The sequence below is a fragment of the Elaeis guineensis genome, chromosome 3 (genome assembly GCF_000442705.2).
Source record: "Elaeis guineensis isolate ETL-2024a chromosome 3, EG11, whole genome shotgun sequence".
Lineage (NCBI taxonomy): Eukaryota > Viridiplantae > Streptophyta > Magnoliopsida > Arecales > Arecaceae > Elaeis > Elaeis guineensis.
In genome coordinates this window covers 104,995,616-105,013,712 of record NC_025995.2, presented here as the reverse complement: position 1 = coordinate 105,013,712, position 18,097 = coordinate 104,995,616, and the positions used below count along the sequence as shown (strand labels likewise).

The window sequence follows — 18,097 nt, the reverse complement described above, 5'->3', positions numbered from 1 at the left end:
GCGGTACTTATCTAATGATTTTGGTTGACCAATCTACAGATTCTTGCCAAGAGCTCAACAGTGGTGCTTGTCATTCAATTTTTTATTATTTTTTTTCCAATCTAGCGATCATCAGAGCCTGCATTAATTCCACTCGTTGCATTAGGTGCAAGAAGAGAATGTGACATAATATCTGTGGAAAACTGCATGCAGGCTATTGATCCTGATAGTTTCTTGTTTTTTTTTTTTTTGGGCCAGGGAAAGAAAAATAAAGATGTTTGTTCACGCCATCTTAGTATTTTATTCATCAATCTGCTGTGGCAGAAGATTAATTTCGCCCCATTCTTAGTTTATTCTGACATCAAATGCCAATCAAGCATGTACATGTGGTACCATAGACCTCCTTGTCAGGAGTCCTTGAGAAACTGATAGCAAGCATGGTGGAAAACAGTACATTTCCGTCGTCACCACCCCGATTACAGCTAGAAAAGTCTCTTGTGACAAGACCATACGGAGGTTGCAGCTCCGAGTCCGTTGATGTGATTACTTATTAGTGGATGTTATCCCCAACCAAACCACTGGCGCAGAAAAGTAAGCGCCGGCAGGACCTCATGCTGCTCGCACGAGTGATTCTCGAGCAGCTAGTTTGCGACAAAAACCCCCATCCTTAAAAGAACATTACACTACCGATGGATGGAACTGCAAGATATGGAATGGTTTTATTCCTCGAGCGAGATTTGTCAGAGTTGTTTTCGGAAAGTTTGTCATCATGGGATTCCTCTTTTAAACTAGCCTTGGGTGGCAAATTTCCCTACCAACTTTTCTCTAAAAATATTTGCTAGTTGGAATCTATGACCGTGCGTGGATTGTTGCTTGAAACCATGGGATTTCCCTGTCACTGCTGAGTAGTCAGAGAGAAAGAGAGGGAGAGATGAAACCTAATTTCAAGAAGTTGGACCAGATGAACGGATTTTAAGTTATGAACTTAGAAAATGATGAGCTTTCATATCCAATATATTATCACATGTCAAAAGAGCGCCTATGGCATGGTACTGAGCGAATCTTAAATTGAAAGAATTACGTGTTAGTCAATTCTTGGCTATATATCTTGGTCATGACGGAAGGCATTTATAAAATTTATAAAGTTAAATTGAAAGAATGAGTCAATTCTCCAACAACTAAAATTACAGGAATTTTTAAAGTTTTAGTACATTTGGTTTCGTTGGCCCAACGGTGCCAAGCGGTCCGATTGTGTTCTTCTATTTTGGGCCGCCTTTTTGGCATTTTAGGCTTCTCTTCTCACTATCTCGATGTGCATCACTGCTTTCTGAAGTAGCTCAGCCAATAATCCTTTAAACCATACTGATGCTGCAGTTGGTCAGAGCTTAGATTGATGAGAAATGGGACTGACTTACAGCGGACCGAAGGCAGTATGTTAGGGAGTCGACCATCTTCCAAATGTACGTCGATGCACACAAACATACATACAAATATATACACACACACACAATGATAAGCTTATCCCGAAAGACAAGACGACTTTCTCCGTTTGCTTGTATCGACCATACATGTATATATATAAAAGCTCCAAACAATTGAAATAATTTGCAGTTTCATTCAAAGACAAGTGAAACAATTCGTTCAATAAATACGCTAGAATGCGAAAAAACCCCCCTTTAACTTTTTATCTATTTTTACCAAGAGCCACAATCATGTTAGGTAGGCTCGAGCTTCAGCCAGATTCAAGCCTGATAATATTTGCAAATTGCCATGTGCCAAATGCAAGTCTATGCCATTTCCATCCATCCACCCCTGTTCAGGTCACAGTTCTAAACCGTGTTTATAAGTGAATTATGTAATCCATCAGGTGTCTGCATCAAAAACTAAAGACCCAGTTTACCCCCCCTGTAATCATGAAGTGTAAAAATATATGTATATACAGTAAGAACATGTAGGTATGACAACCTACTCATTCCAGTAATAATTATTTAATAACCACATATGTGATCATCAGCAATAGATTGGTTATAAAATACACAAACAACTACCGATAGCACCTTCAAATTAAATATTCTGATTTTCTTGAATCTTATCCATTCTGATAATTAACTGTACAACAAACTACCAATACAAGACTAATACAGCTTACACAAAGTGAACCAAACTGATAGATTCACAAGCCCCATGAACGTTCAGCCTGTTGGGAGAATTCCTCACGAGTATGGAATACGAATCTCCATCCAAGATTGCAATGCCGATGACGATGTCGATACCATAGGAGAAAAGAAGAAAGATGCACAAAAGACACAATCAAATAATGTGGATTAGCTCAAAACTTATATTTACGAGATATGCAAGCTTCACTATGAGAGAAAAATAAATATAAGAGGAGATCACACCTTCTCAATTTACATACATCAATCACTCTCTCAACAAAAAGTACAAACCCTCACGAAGCTCCCAAAATACTCTCAAGAAGACCCTCTACCGCTTCTTGGTTGCCACACATGATCCTCTGGCCGTCTACCTCTTTTAAGGGCCTAAATCAGAGTCCAAATCGCATAAAAAACTTACAAAAACTCCTATTAGGACTCCAAAATCAATTTGTACCATTTGATCAAGCTCGCATGCATTTGTGGCTGCTTGATCGCGCGTTCCGCATGATGAACCGTGAGAATGGACGACCTCACTATGCATAAATAGCATGAGGCAGTATGTGGATCGCGTGAGGCCCTGGACCGCGCACCCGCACGGTGGACCACATGGTAGACCGCACCTCATGCATCTTGGGCCACGTGCACCTGCAGGCCACATTTGCCTGCAGACCGGGTCTGTGGGCCTGGTTTGCTATAGGTTTCTCTGTCTTAGACTTCTTTGCAGTGGATTTCGCTGTTGTGTGTCGAATTCAAAGTGCCAAAATCCAATAGTCTCTATCTCAACTCGATATTCAACTTCCACATAACTTTGAAAGCTTCTAGATGATCTCGTCTCTATGTCCTGGGGTAAATACCTGACTACTCATGGATGGACAAATATGAGAGTCGAGTCAGGCCGTTCGATCCTATCTCTGTCATATGCTGTGATCTGTCTGACTTGTAACCTACTCGGATTAATCTCCTGCGACAATAGAAACTTCATCCTGTGATGTCACCTATCATCCTCTTGAGTCTCCCATCTCATATCCAATCCATCTATACCTGGAGCTCCATCTCACGCTGAGCTTCTACTGGTACTTGAAGCTCTACCTCACGTTGAGCTCCCACTGGCACTTGAAGCTCCACCTCGCACTGAGCTCCCTACCAAAAGTACTATCCTCCATACCTCTTCTCTTTCAACATAATCCTACTGTCATGCAAAACCTTCAAGATTTCATCATCAACTTTCCATCTGTATCTGTTTGAATCCAATCTGCTCAGTGAAATTAGATTACTCTTGAAATTGGATATGCATCGAACCTCGTCTAATTTCTTCACTGCTCTATTATGAGTATGTAAGCTGATAGTTTCAATGTTCTTAATCGTACAGCTCGATCCATGCGGCAGATGAATAGTGCTCTCACTGCTCTCTAAGGAGTCAAATAGCTTTTCTCTACAACAAACATGATGTGAACATACAGAATCTAAAATCCACTATGAGAAAAAAGTAGATGCCTCATCAGACACCAGAAGAACATTATCACTTTCTGCTGTATCGTTATTTTGGACCGCCGTCGTAACAGCCTTCATCCAATCTCTAAGTTGTGGGTAATCTTTGACTCGATGTCCTAACTCATCATGCTTATAGCATCTGATCTTGCTAAAGTCTCTCGATTGAATTTGGACCGCTCACCTTACGATCCTCTACCCCTTCATCCTCTGCCACCACCATCTCCAGTTACCATCAAAGCCGAGTCGTCACCTGAACTTGAAGCTCGATTCTCCCGTTTGAGAGTCTCATTCTTAAGAAGTGCAAATGTGACCTCATCCATCCTGATTGTGCTTTTTCTTATAAGAAAAACAGTTACTAAAGACTTAAAAAAAGAGAGGAGTGATGAAAGCAAGACCAACACCCTAGTCTTCTCTTCAACCTTCTCACCAACATTGAGGAGATTAGTGAGGATCTTTTAAAAATTACTGAGATGCTCCTGCACGCTCTGCCCCTCATTCATTCGAAGCCGGTAGAACTACTTCTAAAGAAAAAGGATATTGGTGAGTGACTTCGCCATGTATATCTCCTTAAGCTTTATCTACATTCCCGTTGGAAAAGCCTCGCTAAGTATATAAATCACTACATCATCCATCAAGTACAAGTGAATCGTACTAACCACCTGCATTTGGAGTCATTTCAACTTTTCTCCTTTATGATAATCGACTTCTCCTCATACAAGAGAGTATCAATCAACCCTTGTTGGATGAGTATATCCTTCACCCTCGCTTACTATATGAAAAAATTGCTCTTTCCATCATACCGATTGATCTCTATCTTGATTGAGCCAGTTTTCTTTATCTTCTTGAACTTTGATCAACACCACCACAATTCAGACAACCCCAAGCTTTGATACTACTTGTTGGGAGGATCCCTCACGAGTGTGGAATATAAATCCCTGTCCAAGATTTCAATATCGATGACGATGTCAATACCACAGGAAGAAAGAAGAAGAGAGATACACAAAAGACAATCAAATAATATGCATCAGTCAAAGACTTACCTTCACGAGACATACAAACTTCATTACGAGAAAAAAATAAATACATAAAAAGATCACATCCTCTCAAATCACATACATTAATCTTTCTCTCAACAAAAGACACAAAACCCTCACAGATCTCTCAAAATATTCTTAAGAACAAAAGACACAAAACCCTCACAAATCTCTCAAAATATTCTTAAGAAGATCTTTTGCCGCTCCCTAGCCACCACATATGATCCTTTGGCCATCTACTCTTTTTTAAGAGCTTAAATCAAAGTTCAAATCATATAAAAAACATACAAAAACTTTTATTAGGACTCCAAAACTAATCTAAACTATTTGATCACACCCACAAACATTCGTGACCATTTGATCACACATTTCGCATGATGGATCACGAGAATGGACAGCCTCACCATGCATAGACCGTGTGAGGCCTGTGGTGGTTCGCATGAGGCACTGGACCGCACACCCGCATGCACTGCACGTGCTGGACCATGCAATGGACCGTGCCTTGCGTGTCCTGACCATGCTTGTAGGTCGGATCTGCTGTTGGTTTTTTTATTTTGGATTTTATTATAACGAATTTTGCTACTGTAGATCAAATTCGACGTGCCAAAATCTAACACAGTCTCTGTGTGCAAGCTTGTAATTGTGCACGTGTGTTTTTTCAACTGCACGTCAATGTACAAACTTCAATCTGAGAGTTGCAGAAAATAAATACAAGAAACATTTCATGGTGCAGTACCCGTGAAGTGCCAAGTACAAAAGCCATAGAACAACAATAAAAACGAAATTCTTTTTTCATTTAACTATACATATCTCAATTGGTCTCTATTACACCTCACATTATGCATAAACATTGATTATGGACGTAAAGCTGAAAAAGGACAACTCCAACAGCTCCTGAAGACAACATTAGAACTTTCTGATATTTATTTGAGACTTGTAGCAGTAGATCTTTGATTATTATTAATTAAAGAACTCTACTATTCACCCCAGCTCTATAAAGTTGCAATGGTCCAGCAGTACCAGCAGTTAGCCCAATCTCACCATTAGCAGGCACAAAATATACATGGCCCTCCATAACCGTTGCTTCATCAACTGCAGAACCCATCTGCATTCTTCCCTCCCCAGCCACAACAACAAAAATAGACGGGCCTGCTAATGCTGGGAACACAAGAGACTCTTGTGGCAAAAGTGAGCAGCAATCAACTTCAAATTCATCAAATGGAGGGGTATACCGTGAAATGTAATGATTTAGAGGAGTTCCTCGTAAAATTTCTGGAAAGCCCTGCACAAATGCAGATGAACAGGATTTATTTTTTATTCATGTTACCATGATTCATAAGTACAGAATTGCGAAAATAATAAAGTGGAATGTTAGACAAGTTTCATTTCTCACAAATTCATGAATAAGAAAATACAGCAAAACCTAATTATGGTTCCTGTGGGAAAAAAATGGAATATATATGTACACACACACATACAAAAAGCCGAGCATCTTTACATTGATTCCGGTACACAGAGTCAAAGAGCTACCTACTCTTAGCACCAATCAGCCCCTACTCAAGACACTTCACCGTCTCCCACTGTGAGTTATAACAAAGCACCGAAAAACTGCAGTACGCAAGGCAGTGATGAAGATATCCAAGCATGACACAAACAATACAAGCAGATTTGACTACACTACCACAGGGGACAAACCAACTGATGGGACAAGGGTACAAGAAAGCCGTGTGCAACAGTGACCAAATGCATCAACACGTTCATATGGCTGGCATACAGGGCAACAAGCCCAAAAATTCATCAATGATGAAGAGTTGGTTCTCTGATTGAGCTACCAGCAGAAACCAACAATGACTAAACAAATAAACAGAACCTCACATGTAAACTGATGACATCAATAGATGCTAACGAACAGCAAAGCTGGCTCTTAGGTACCAGATTCGAGGATGAGTCTGAGAACAAAGCATGGAAATATAGATGGACGAAAGAACGTAATAAACATCCAAATAAACAAAAATACTGAACTATATAAAGCTACTGATTTTTGCTTATTTAGTCCTTACATCCAGAGTTCAAACTAAAGCATGCTATTGGGATTCCCTAAAAGAAAAAAAAAAAGATTAGACTGAATGGCAATTTTATTGTGGAACTAGGATAAGGGTTTTGCTACGGTATTCTATTAATATTTTTTTATTATGAAGTACAATTTAGACATGACACTGTTATCTTTTTTTCATATTTTATTATTTTTTAAAAAAATATTTTATTATATTTTATCCTCCATCTTCTTCTTCGCTCCTCGCCACCGCCCGCCACCTCCTGCCCGCCTCCCCGGCGGTCTTCCCCCCTGGCCCCCTCCTCCCATCGACCACCGTCCGCCTCCCCACCTCCCGCACAAGCGCCCCAGCCCGCAACTTCCCTCCCCTGGTGCTCCTTTCTTCTTCTCCACCACAGGCCGCCGCCCCCCCGGCCCCTCGTGCTCGTGCCGCCCCCTCCCCTCCCACAAGCACACCATCGCCTGCTTATGCTGCCCCCTTCTCTCCTTTCTTCTTCTCCACCGCAAGCCACTGCTCCCTTGGCCCCCCCCCTTTCGTGCCGTCCTCCCTCCCTCTCGCAAGTGCACCACCTCCTGCTCATGCAACCCCCCCAATCCTATCATAATTTTTTACTGAATATGACATTGGATCTATAAATTCCAGTTTTGAGCATAAAAAATTTTCGATCTCTCCTTTCTTCTTCTTCGCCATAGGCTGTCGCCCACCCATGCTCGTGCCACCCCTCTTCCCGCAAGCACACTGCCTCCTGCTCGTGCCCCCCCTCCCCTCTCTCCTTTTCTCTTCTCCGTCACAGGCCACCGCCCCCCTCCCACGAGCACGCCACCTCCTGCTCACGCCACCACAACCCCCCCCCCCCCCAACTCTCTTCTTTCTTCTTCCCTGTTGTCTCCATTGTTAGAATCGTATGAGTCACGATTTGGCTCGTGTGATTCAAAATAATTCTAAGCCTGGTCGAGTCGAACCGAAATGAAGAATCGCAAAAGAAAAAGAATCGTACCTGAATCGTGGACTCGTCAGCTGAATCGTGCGACTTGCAGGATCATCCGATACCGTCGAGTCGGAAAAGATAACTCCCAAATCAATTGTTCGTTGTTTTTGGAAGCGAAAGAGTCGGATTTTGGCAAAAAAAAGTTAAGTCCCAAACCTTTGAACTTCTATTGGCGACTGTTTCTCCATCTTCTCCAACTACTTCGAGTCTTCAAAGACTACGGTGAGAACAGGAAGAGAGCATGTGGGAAAGAGGAATCCTCAAAGCCTTCGAAGCATCCCCACGAGTTCATCGTTCGTCCGGTAGGTACCTCGAAGCCTTTTTTTTTTAATATTTCTATTTCTCTTCTCCAATCTCTCGATCTCTCTGTTTCTCTCCCCTACTCTGTTTCTCTTCTCCGAACCCACCACGAAACCTTTTTTTTTTTTTAATCCGGCCAAAGCTTTTTCTCGAATCTTCCTATGAAGCCACGTACGAAGCCACCGATGAATGCTTTTTCCCCCTTTTTTTTTTTTGATCGGACATTTGTTGTGGGCTAACCTGTGGCGTTGCCTATTGTTCCCATGGGCCGTGGCACAGCTACTTAACAGAAAAAAAAACACACACACACAGCTGTGGCACAGCCACTTAACCAAAAAAAATTAACAGTTCTTACTTTTTTTTAATATTTTTTTTGCAGTTCTTACTTTTTAATAGGGATTGGCTTACACACTTTACAGTGGAATTATGTATTGTTGTTTTATTGAATAATGGCACCTAGAAAAAAAAAATCTAAAGTTGTGGATCCTACTTGGAATCATTGTAAAAAATAAGATATTATTATATTTTTAGCATTTTTATAATGTTAATTTTGTTTTTATGCTAATATCTATTGTTTTATAAAAAAATTGAATTTGTTATCGAATCTTACGATTCGAGTCGCGATTCGAGTTAAGGAATGGCCGCTTCACGAGTCGAATCCTGATTTGACAACTTTGTCTACTGCACCCCCCTCCTCTTCCTCTACCCTTGGTGACGACAATGCCGCACACCTCCCCCCTCTATGCACACCTCCCCCAACTCTTCCTCGGGCCTTCCCCAACTCTACCTCACCAAAGCTTTTGGGGAAAAAAAAACTAGCATTCAATTAACCCTAAGGTTTGGGGTATTTTACCACACAAGCCATGCACATCTGGTGCTCCAACTAATAGTTGATGGAAAAATTCAAACCATCCATCTAGTCCGACGATCAAAAATAAATTAATTATAAAAAGACTAAACTACCCTTTGGAGCACTATAGCAAAACCCCTAGGATAATTTCTCAATGGAACTATCTACTTACTTGATTGTGCAGATGTTAGGAAGCTACAATGGTAGCAGGATAAGATTCTAGAGAACGTGCAGCACTCTAGGTGGAAGACTGAAGCTACTAAAGCTGGCTTGGTACAACAGTGGCAAGGAAAATTGGTAAGCAAACAAACCCAGCATGTGTCCATTCAATTTGAGAATACAGAAAAATTTAGTAGCTACCATTACATGATAATATTGCCCAAGACCTTCAATAATCAATATGGTTCAAACCGATAGGAACATCAATGGAGGTTACCACCAAGATTGATTCATATTAGCCTCTTCATATAGGATAAAGAAGACTTCCATCCAACACTGTCTAAGATTATTAGATGGAGGTTTTCCAAATTTGTGAAGAAAATGGTATTTGCTACAAATAGGAGTGGAGTTCGCACTGATCACTAGTTTTAACACTCTTCAACCACAGATAAAGAGGCAGCATTTGCTGTTAACTGTTGAAGTTCTTTCACAGGCCTCCAGTTGCTTTAGTTACAAGTGAGGTAATTTTGCAAAATAAACCTTCAATTAGTATGAAAAAATTTGATGTCTAAGCTTAAATTACACAGAGATATCTCAACAATGTCCAACAATCATCCACTTTCGGTAGAAACATGTAACCATCTACACGAGCTTAACGAAACAAAAATAGTTTGTGTTCTGTTTCTTAGGTAGAAGCATGTGATAGATACTCAAAGCAAGGCACTTGCTATTACATGTTTAGTATTGTCACTTCAAGAATTATCAGCTACGAATTTAGCAAAATACTCAAATATTTCACAAGACTCTGCATTTATTGCAAAATGAGAAGACATAAATAATCAACATGTTATATTTTAAAATTAAACTTGAACTGCTAGCCAACAAGGTAAACTAAAGCATGAATAAAGTGAAAAGCTCTTCACCAGGGATAGATGATAAGAAATACACACCTGTTTATATGTCAGCATAGAACAAAGTGTCTGCACGTCCCTGTACTTAGGTGTTAGCCCAGCTCGTACAACATTATCTGATGTGGCCATGCATTCAATACAGTCACCAGAAATATAGGCGTGGGGTTCATTTGCTCCAATATAGAGTGCTTCACCAGGACTAAGCTTCACGTAATTAAAGAAGAAGGCGGATATAACTCCAACATCAGCTGGATACTGCTGCTCTAATAGCAATACTAGCTGTTCCTTTTCTGTCAACTTCCTAATCTGATTCAAATTACATGCTACGAACATCAGCAAATCCAATATCAAATAAAAATCTGGAAACCATAAATCATTGGGATCCTAGATCTTTCATTAGGCTGAAATGTCACCGCACTGGCTTGCTAGGCAAAAGAGACTGTTGATGATATGTATAATTTTAGACAAAATGTTTAACAAATGTAAAGAATGTGTCCTATGTATATATGCTTGGATTTCATGCCATAAAACAAGTCAAGAAGAAAACATGAGCACTTGCTTTACCTTCTATATCATGTATCAACCCATATGTAATTCTTCCTGTTTATTTACAAAATGCAGGTTATTATATCACAGCAGCTAGCATTTTAACACAATGAAAACCTAACTATGACAAACAATAGCCAAAAAGGCCTTCAGATATTGCATGACAGGATTGTAAACGTAAGATGCAGAATTATGAGATAATGAGAGAAAGCAGGTCCTCCAACTACCAATCACCCTTTCTAAGCATGTAAGCATGATCAAAAGTTAGCATGCCAGAAGTATGCATTAAAACCAATTTCCAGGTGCAGCTTTCACAGAAAAAGGATTCTGAGATCACTGGCAGCCTTTCCTAGCAGCAAGCATTTCAGTACAGAGTATATCAAACTTTTGTAAGGTGCAATCTGAAAATGGGCACAAAGTCTGGGAATTGCAGCAAACAACACCTATTCATCCTTTCATTCGACTAATCAAATACCTTCTACGGAATAGTAGATTTTCTAGAAACTTCTGTGCATCATCAGAAAGTCTTGCAGTTAGGCTAAATTTCAAATCCAGAAATTCTTTTATGAAATGTATAGGTTGCTTTTTTATCCAAATAAATATACGTATGTACTTAACAAAAAAAAAAAACATTTATGCTCACATAAGGTCAAGCAGTACTACAAGGTCACAAACAGAAAATCCAAAATCAAAAAATGTCAGTCTGACGTGCCTGGCTAGAAAAGTTAGTAATTTGGCAATCCATGTTTATTGAACTATTCTTATGGATCCATATATAGGTAAATAATTAAACATCCAACTGATATGCAAAGCTACAAATATTCACACCCAAGACCTGGAAGTTGCAAAATACCCGGTCAAATGATTGAGCTACAGGTTTGAACTATATTAACTTAGGGAGCAGAACATAAGGTTGAGTTCATACCCAATATTCACATTTAAGCTCATAGTTTAGTCAAGATGTGGATGTTAAGATAGCAAGGAGACAGCTTTCCAGAGTCTGTTATAAAGTGAGGTAAATAAGGAAAAAGATTCACGAGTTCGATATGAAATGAGAGAGAATTATTTATGGTGTCATGAAGAATTACTTGACCAGAAGTAATTAGCTATGCCAAAATGATGTAACTGAAATGGTGCTATATTTCAAAGAAATAAATAACAACCAAAAACTATGACATTCCATATGATTCAGTAATTCCAAGTACCTTATTTTCCACATTCAAACGACATTTTAATTTGGATACCAATTCAGAAACTGCCTCTTTATTTGCTGACATAAGCTTAGTGAAGATTGACTGTAGAATGGGTTTTACTTCCGCATATCCATCTTGCTCTTTAGCATTCAGAACCTTGCTGGCATCCTCATCACCAACCAGCTCTACAATCTCTGGTACACCTGCAAGCACATCCTTAAGCTCCTGCACAATCATAATGACACATAAATCAAACTGTTTAAACATTTTTATCACTTATCAGATACACCAAAATATCCATTTTATACATTATTTTCCTACAAACTAATATATAAATATATCTTTGTCTCAGAATATTAGGTAGCCCCACATCATATCAATAACCACTGATAAGCAACATAGGTGAAAGCAAACAGTTCTAAGAGAAATTAGTAAAACCTAAGGTCTCAGTAGAAAACAGAAAAGATGAAAAAAGAAAACAAAGTTGTTCACAAGAACAAGACGCACATGCTCAAGAATCAAGAGGCTGCTGTGCAACTGATCTAATAACATTCCCACCATAAAACTAAAGGTGGCATATACACTAAAAACTTCCTCAAGAAAGTTTGGCTAACTTAGACCATACAGGAAGAGCATAGAAAAGGTACATAGAAACATAGGGGCAAATTAACTTGATCTGGTTTGCCCAAGGTGCTGAGTTTGATCAATGAACCAAGATGAGGGCTGAGGATACATGGCCACAAAGGCAAGGTGAAAAGTGTTAATTATTAGAAAGGCAAGCCTACCAATGAGTCGACTAATCCCCAAAAGGAACTAAGCAAAGCCAAGTATTTAGCATAGAAAAGGCATACAGTAATAAGACATAATATTATGACTTATGAGTGATATCCAACAATTTCAACGAGGCCAGAATCACAACTCGAATTGCCAAAAGATCATCTTAAACCATGGTGACAAAATAGAAATTACAAAATAGAACAAGCACATGACACAGATGATGCAAGATGGAAAGAAGATCACCAACAGAGATGCTAATTGGTGAAGTCGGATTTAGGTAATGTACATTAACATGGAACTGCAATGAAACATGCAAATTATGGGGTCAATATATATGTAAGAGGGCCATTAATGACCAAAAAGTATGGTAAAACTGCAATTTAGTTGCAATGCAAACATCTGGATATTATGGTAGAAAGATGGCCATGGCACTTATGAAAAACATGCTAGTAGATAAAACAAAGAAGTTCAAGTTACAATTTAGATGTCAAGGCAACAGAGATGGAACTAAGATATAGAAAGTCTTGTATGATGCGCATGTGAACTAATGGAGAAAGACAGAGAATAAAGGAAGTAGCTGTAGGGACTCCATGAAAGACAAGTTGGTTAAGCCAAGAATCAGAACCTACATATGAAATTTAATGGCTCGGCAAGACAATAATATAGATAATCCAAATCCTTGTCAAAGAAAACTATTTCAAGCTAAACTATGTTAAAGACAAAATGAATCATGAATTCTACAAATGCCTGCTGCGCCACCACAGTGATGGTTTGATAATATCTCACCAAACCATAATCCATAAATACAAGGTAATGAAGTCAGGAAGGGAACTAAGAAGGAAGGATTTAAGTATAACATGTCATATGACATGAATACTTGCCACGACATGCTAGTCACATGCCAAGGTCCAAATACCAGTCCCTATTGTTTCATTCCAAATCACCTATGTATGTATGTATGCAAAATGTAGAGGAAGAGAGAGAGAGGGCCAATTAGTCACTGTTCTAAAAGACAAGACACCTTGGCCACCTAGCAACCTACCTTAACATTTTGCATTCTGCTTGACTATGGATATGAGAATGATTTACGCATTGCTATTGGATTTCATTAACCTAATAATTACCATTCATTTACTACATCTTATTGGCATATGATGTTTTATTTGTTGGATTACAACTATGTTGTAGTTTCCCCTTTTATTCATTTATTTTAATAATTTATTCTTTTTCCGAGACCTTAACCACAAGGCATCTACCTAGAGCCTAGGCGCTGTGTCTCTTGCCCTCCCATCTGTTGCTTATAGTCTTTTAAACAAGCAATGATGACAATAAATATACCAACACACTAAACATAAATATGGACCAACCTGTATATAATGCCCGCATCTCACTAATACAACAAGTTTGTATGTACCGCAAAATATGTCCACATATAACAGCATTAAAATCTTTTCTAACAAAATGTTTCATGATATTTACCGAAAAAAGATCCAACGGATACAAAAAGTGGTTAAACCTAAGATTTGCCGTCTCGATACCGAACCCCCTACCAGTACCATCCTATTACAATATCGATACGTGGTTCGATATGGTACGAGATGGCATACTGAATATCAATATGGTATGAGGCACTGTACCGGTATGAGACTGATAAAGTATGGTACAAGATGTACCGGACGGTTCGGCCCAATACAACATTCCATTGTTAAACCTAAAATCCCCATATGGAAGTAGTTTGAAACCTACTAAACAAAGTAGAAGCCTACAGCGAGTTAACACAGGACCAAGCACGTATTAAAGAACAAAATTACCTACTTATCATTCAGTTCCTTTTCATTAGTACCCATCAAATGAAAGGATTTTTTTTCTTGATTTCATCATCTACAGTTGGGTGACAAGCTCCTGCTCCTGCTAGCCAGCTCAATAAAATTTTAGCCAAGAGAAAATTCCTTCGAACGAACAAGAACAAAAGACACGATTGTGTTACTGATCTTACATTTACACAACCCTTTTCTTCTGCAATGACAGTTAGGAGGAAGACAAAAAGCAGCTAAAAGAGAAATTACTAGAATATTAATAGTTGATAGTAGTTATAAGGGAAATAGTCACCATAAATGGAGAACATGGAGGAATAAGGAATCAAACGAGATTGTATGGTTTAGGTTTTCACATGGGTTTGGAACAAGGATTCAAATCAAGGTTTGCCGTCTTAGTATTGGGCCCCATAACGATACCATATTATTACAATGTCGGTATATGGTACAATACAAAACAGCGAGGCACACCAAGTGTCAATACAGTATCGAACTGCACAAAGTTTCAGTACTAGTATGTATGGTATTGACTAACATGGCAAATCTTAATTCAAATTTGTTGGTACAACTCATACTAGCCAGTAGGTATTGATCGGTATCAGCATAAGGTATTGATTATACCAAGATGTATGTAGAAAAGAGCATATCCATACAGCTATTTAGATCTTAGGTTAGGCTCAAATAACAAAAATTATTTTCTGATCACATATGCAAAACTTAAGATAATTGCAAGAGGACAATACAAGTAACCATATTCCAAGATTTTATACGCAAATACAATCACATCAGAGAGTATATAAAGAAGAATCACAGCATTTTAAGGGTTAAAGATACTGATTTGTATCGCATTAATTTTATTAAGACCAGAGGGTATATCCAAAAGGAGATCAACTGGGGAAGAATCAAAAGCAAGATTCATTGTATTGGTAGATGCAACCGTAATGATCCAAGACCTCACCCAAAAAGACTAGCCAGAAGGTGTCATTCGGATTCCTTGGTTTTATATAAATATTCAAGATCTACCCAGAGCATACCCAATGTGGAACTAAATATGCCTGAAAGATCCTCACATACTCTCTCCATTTAAACCCTGGCATCCTCGCCAAGCTAAGGATCCAAATCCAATCACAAATACAATCAAATGCAATTACAAACACCACAATTAGCCCATCAATTTCAAATAGACCCATGCAGTAGTGTCTCCCAGTCTACATGAGCATGGATCGGGTTCACTCTGATACCATTTATGGTAATCCAAAACCTCATCTAGAAAAGTTAGTAAAAAATGTTATTTGAGTGCCTTAGTTCTATATAAGAATCCAAGATCCATCCATTGTATAGCCAATGTAAGACTAAATACATGTCTATATGGATGTACTAGGTTCACTATACCGCACCAATTTTGAACAAATACTTGGTATGGTATTGCCATACCAGGCATACCAACATGGTACTAGTATAGGGTCGAGAACTGACATTGTAAATCCGATTAAAAGTATGAAAATATGGAAATATCAGTAAATCTTTTCCAATTTTTTGTTGATAGAATCGCATCTATAAAAATAGCAAGGAAAGGCTAAAGGGAAAAAAGCAGAGCAAATGCTAACAAGATACAAAACAATGTTCAAAAGCAGTAGCAAGTGCAGCCATTTATAGCTGGCGTAAAAAAACCTCATTTTCCAAGTACCATGGAGTCTTGTGTCATGCCACATTGTGCCTAAAGTGTCATCAACTATAATAGGATGTCTTTCTGCACATACAAAAAGTGCCAAGTGCTGAGACTTCTAGGCAATGTAAGAAAGGTGCTCCATTTTCTAAATGCCACGGAGTCTCATGGGATGCTACATTGTCTCCATGTGTTCAAGCATGTCAACACTCTTGAACGCCCAAAGCTAAAGTGTCAAAATAATAGACCATATGGGGACCACAATCTAGACAGTGATCCACAAGCGGCAAGAATCACCTTACAAAAGACCAATTCAAGTTCATCATCCAATGTTACCTTAAAAAAGAGAAGGCCACAAACAAAATAATTTTCTTGGTAAAGGCATGACCTAAGAATGGTAGATAAATAATGTCAATTTACAGAATAAATTTCAATAAAGAGTACATCTCAAGATGGCCAACTAAATACAGCAACGGCATAACAGCATATATAGCAATATTTATGTGTATTGCATCCTAGAGAACCGCTTCACCTTCAACACACTAACACCTAATCTATAAGTTTTCCAATAGTACTCCTAGAAAAAGATAAGATAACATGTACAACGTTTGCATGACGTACAACTCTATAGATTTCTTATATTACAGATTTAGTCAGCTAACCACTTCAATAAGGATCATCTAGCTTACTTGAATTGACAAGATTCAAACTCATCTTTTAAGCAGGTACAAAGATAAATCTTTGACTATCACGTTCTGGGACAACATTGTAATATTACAAAAGTGAAAAAAAAAAAAAAACGATGCTCCAAAAAGAAACCTCGATTTCATTCAACAACTTCCACTCCATCTTGATCTACTAAACAAATGCGCAAATGAAATATCTATATTGATCATCTAAAAAAACTAAAAGATTTGCATCCAAATCACAAACGAACGCAATTTTTGGAAAGAAAATTTATGTGACTATTTCATAATTGCTTCAGCAGAAGTGATCCAGCAATTTTGAGCTTGAATAACGACACTGTATACCTCAATGCTGACAAACCCACAGAGGGCCTTGAAGTCGGTAAGGGCAATCGCCATCTCCGGCTTCTGATTAGGATCCTTATAAATACTCGGCCGCATCTTATGCAGCATCCCCGCCAATTCCTTATCTGGGTGTGCTTGTATCGACAAAGCTTTTGCCACTGATAAAACCTACACAACAACCAATTCAAACACTGAAACCTCAACCAAGTTCCCACACCAAAACCAAAAAAAAGAAACCGGATTAAAAAACAGAGCACCGCGATAATTACAAAAACGACAAACACATTAAGCACCAACAAAAAGAGAAAAACGGAGTAAAGAAGCGACCTTGAACAAGAAGGGAAGTTCACTGCCCCATCTCTCTACGACCTTCTCTCCAAGAACGTCAGGGTTTTCCAGAATCCACTTCCTGAGGGTCAGCGGCTCCGAGTCAGGGCCCCCCGACTCACCCCGGGCCAAGAAGGAAGGCCCGGACTCATGCGTCCCCATCCAGAACTCGGCGTAGGGCCGCTCTGGGTCGATCTCCGCCCCAGAGTTCCGGGAGAACAGTCTCGCGACCCTCGAGTCCTCGCCTAACTTTCCCCAATCGTAGTTCTGGATCGAGCATCTCAGCCTCAGTGGCCTAGAGACCTCCATCTCCATCTCCTACTCGACCACGAACCCCGAACCCCTAAGAGTTGAGAGGGAGGAGAAAAGAACGAGAACGAGGAAGAGGAGGTGAGAGTCTCGGGAGTCCGCCATTCGAGCTCGTCTCCCGGGTTTTTAAAAGGGACTATGGGAGAGTGGGAATGGAATTGAACGGTGAGGGCGACGTGGATAGTGGGGACCGAGGACATCGATAAGATCACCGCCCTCCCGCGGCTCGGCTCCGCTGGGGACGCGAGCCGTATGGGACACTTTACTGGGCGCATTTTGCATGGTCATCCATATCTTTTCTTAAATTAAAAAATATTTTTAATATTTATAAATAGAGACGACAATAAATCAAATATAGATCAGATTGATCCATATCTGTACCCATCCTATAAATAAAATTTTTATATATTTATATTCATCTTGTACTAATCTTGAATTCGATCAAATCAGATCAAATAAAGACACAGATCGAATCAAATTAGATAGATAAGAAAGATTGATCAAGTCATGTC

General features: G+C 39.2%; 1 protein-coding gene across 1 annotated transcript; it reads right to left on the bottom strand.

Moving 5' to 3' along the window:
- Positions 1 to 5,424: 5,424 nt before the first annotated feature.
- Positions 5,425 to 17,713, bottom strand: LOC105041232 (mannose-6-phosphate isomerase 2). Its single transcript, XM_010918104.4, has 5 exons — positions 17,277 to 17,713; positions 16,950 to 17,117; positions 11,674 to 11,886; positions 9,962 to 10,228; positions 5,425 to 5,942 (listed from the first exon to the last, which is right to left on the bottom strand). The coding sequence occupies exons 1-5, from the start codon at positions 17,589 to 17,591 to the stop codon at positions 5,625 to 5,627; spliced, it is 1,281 nt and encodes a 426-aa protein (XP_010916406.1). The 5' UTR covers positions 17,592 to 17,713; the 3' UTR covers positions 5,425 to 5,624.
- Between the last annotated feature and the right edge of the window lie 384 nt (positions 17,714 to 18,097).

Bases quoted from the DNA above. Each gene is read 5' to 3' on its own strand.
- LOC105041232 (XM_010918104.4), bottom strand. From the start codon at position 17,591: ATGGAGATGGAGGTCTCTAGGCCACTGAGGCTGAGATGCTCGATCCAG. The intron at 17,118-17,276 runs GTCGCTTCTTTA...GTTGTTGTGTAG, and splicing joins AACTTCCCTTCTTGTTCAAG to GTTTTATCAGTGGCAAAAGC. The intron at 10,229-11,673 runs GTACTTGGAATT...AATTTGAATCAG, and splicing joins GTTTGAATGTGGAAAATAAG to ATTAGGAAGTTGACAGAAAA.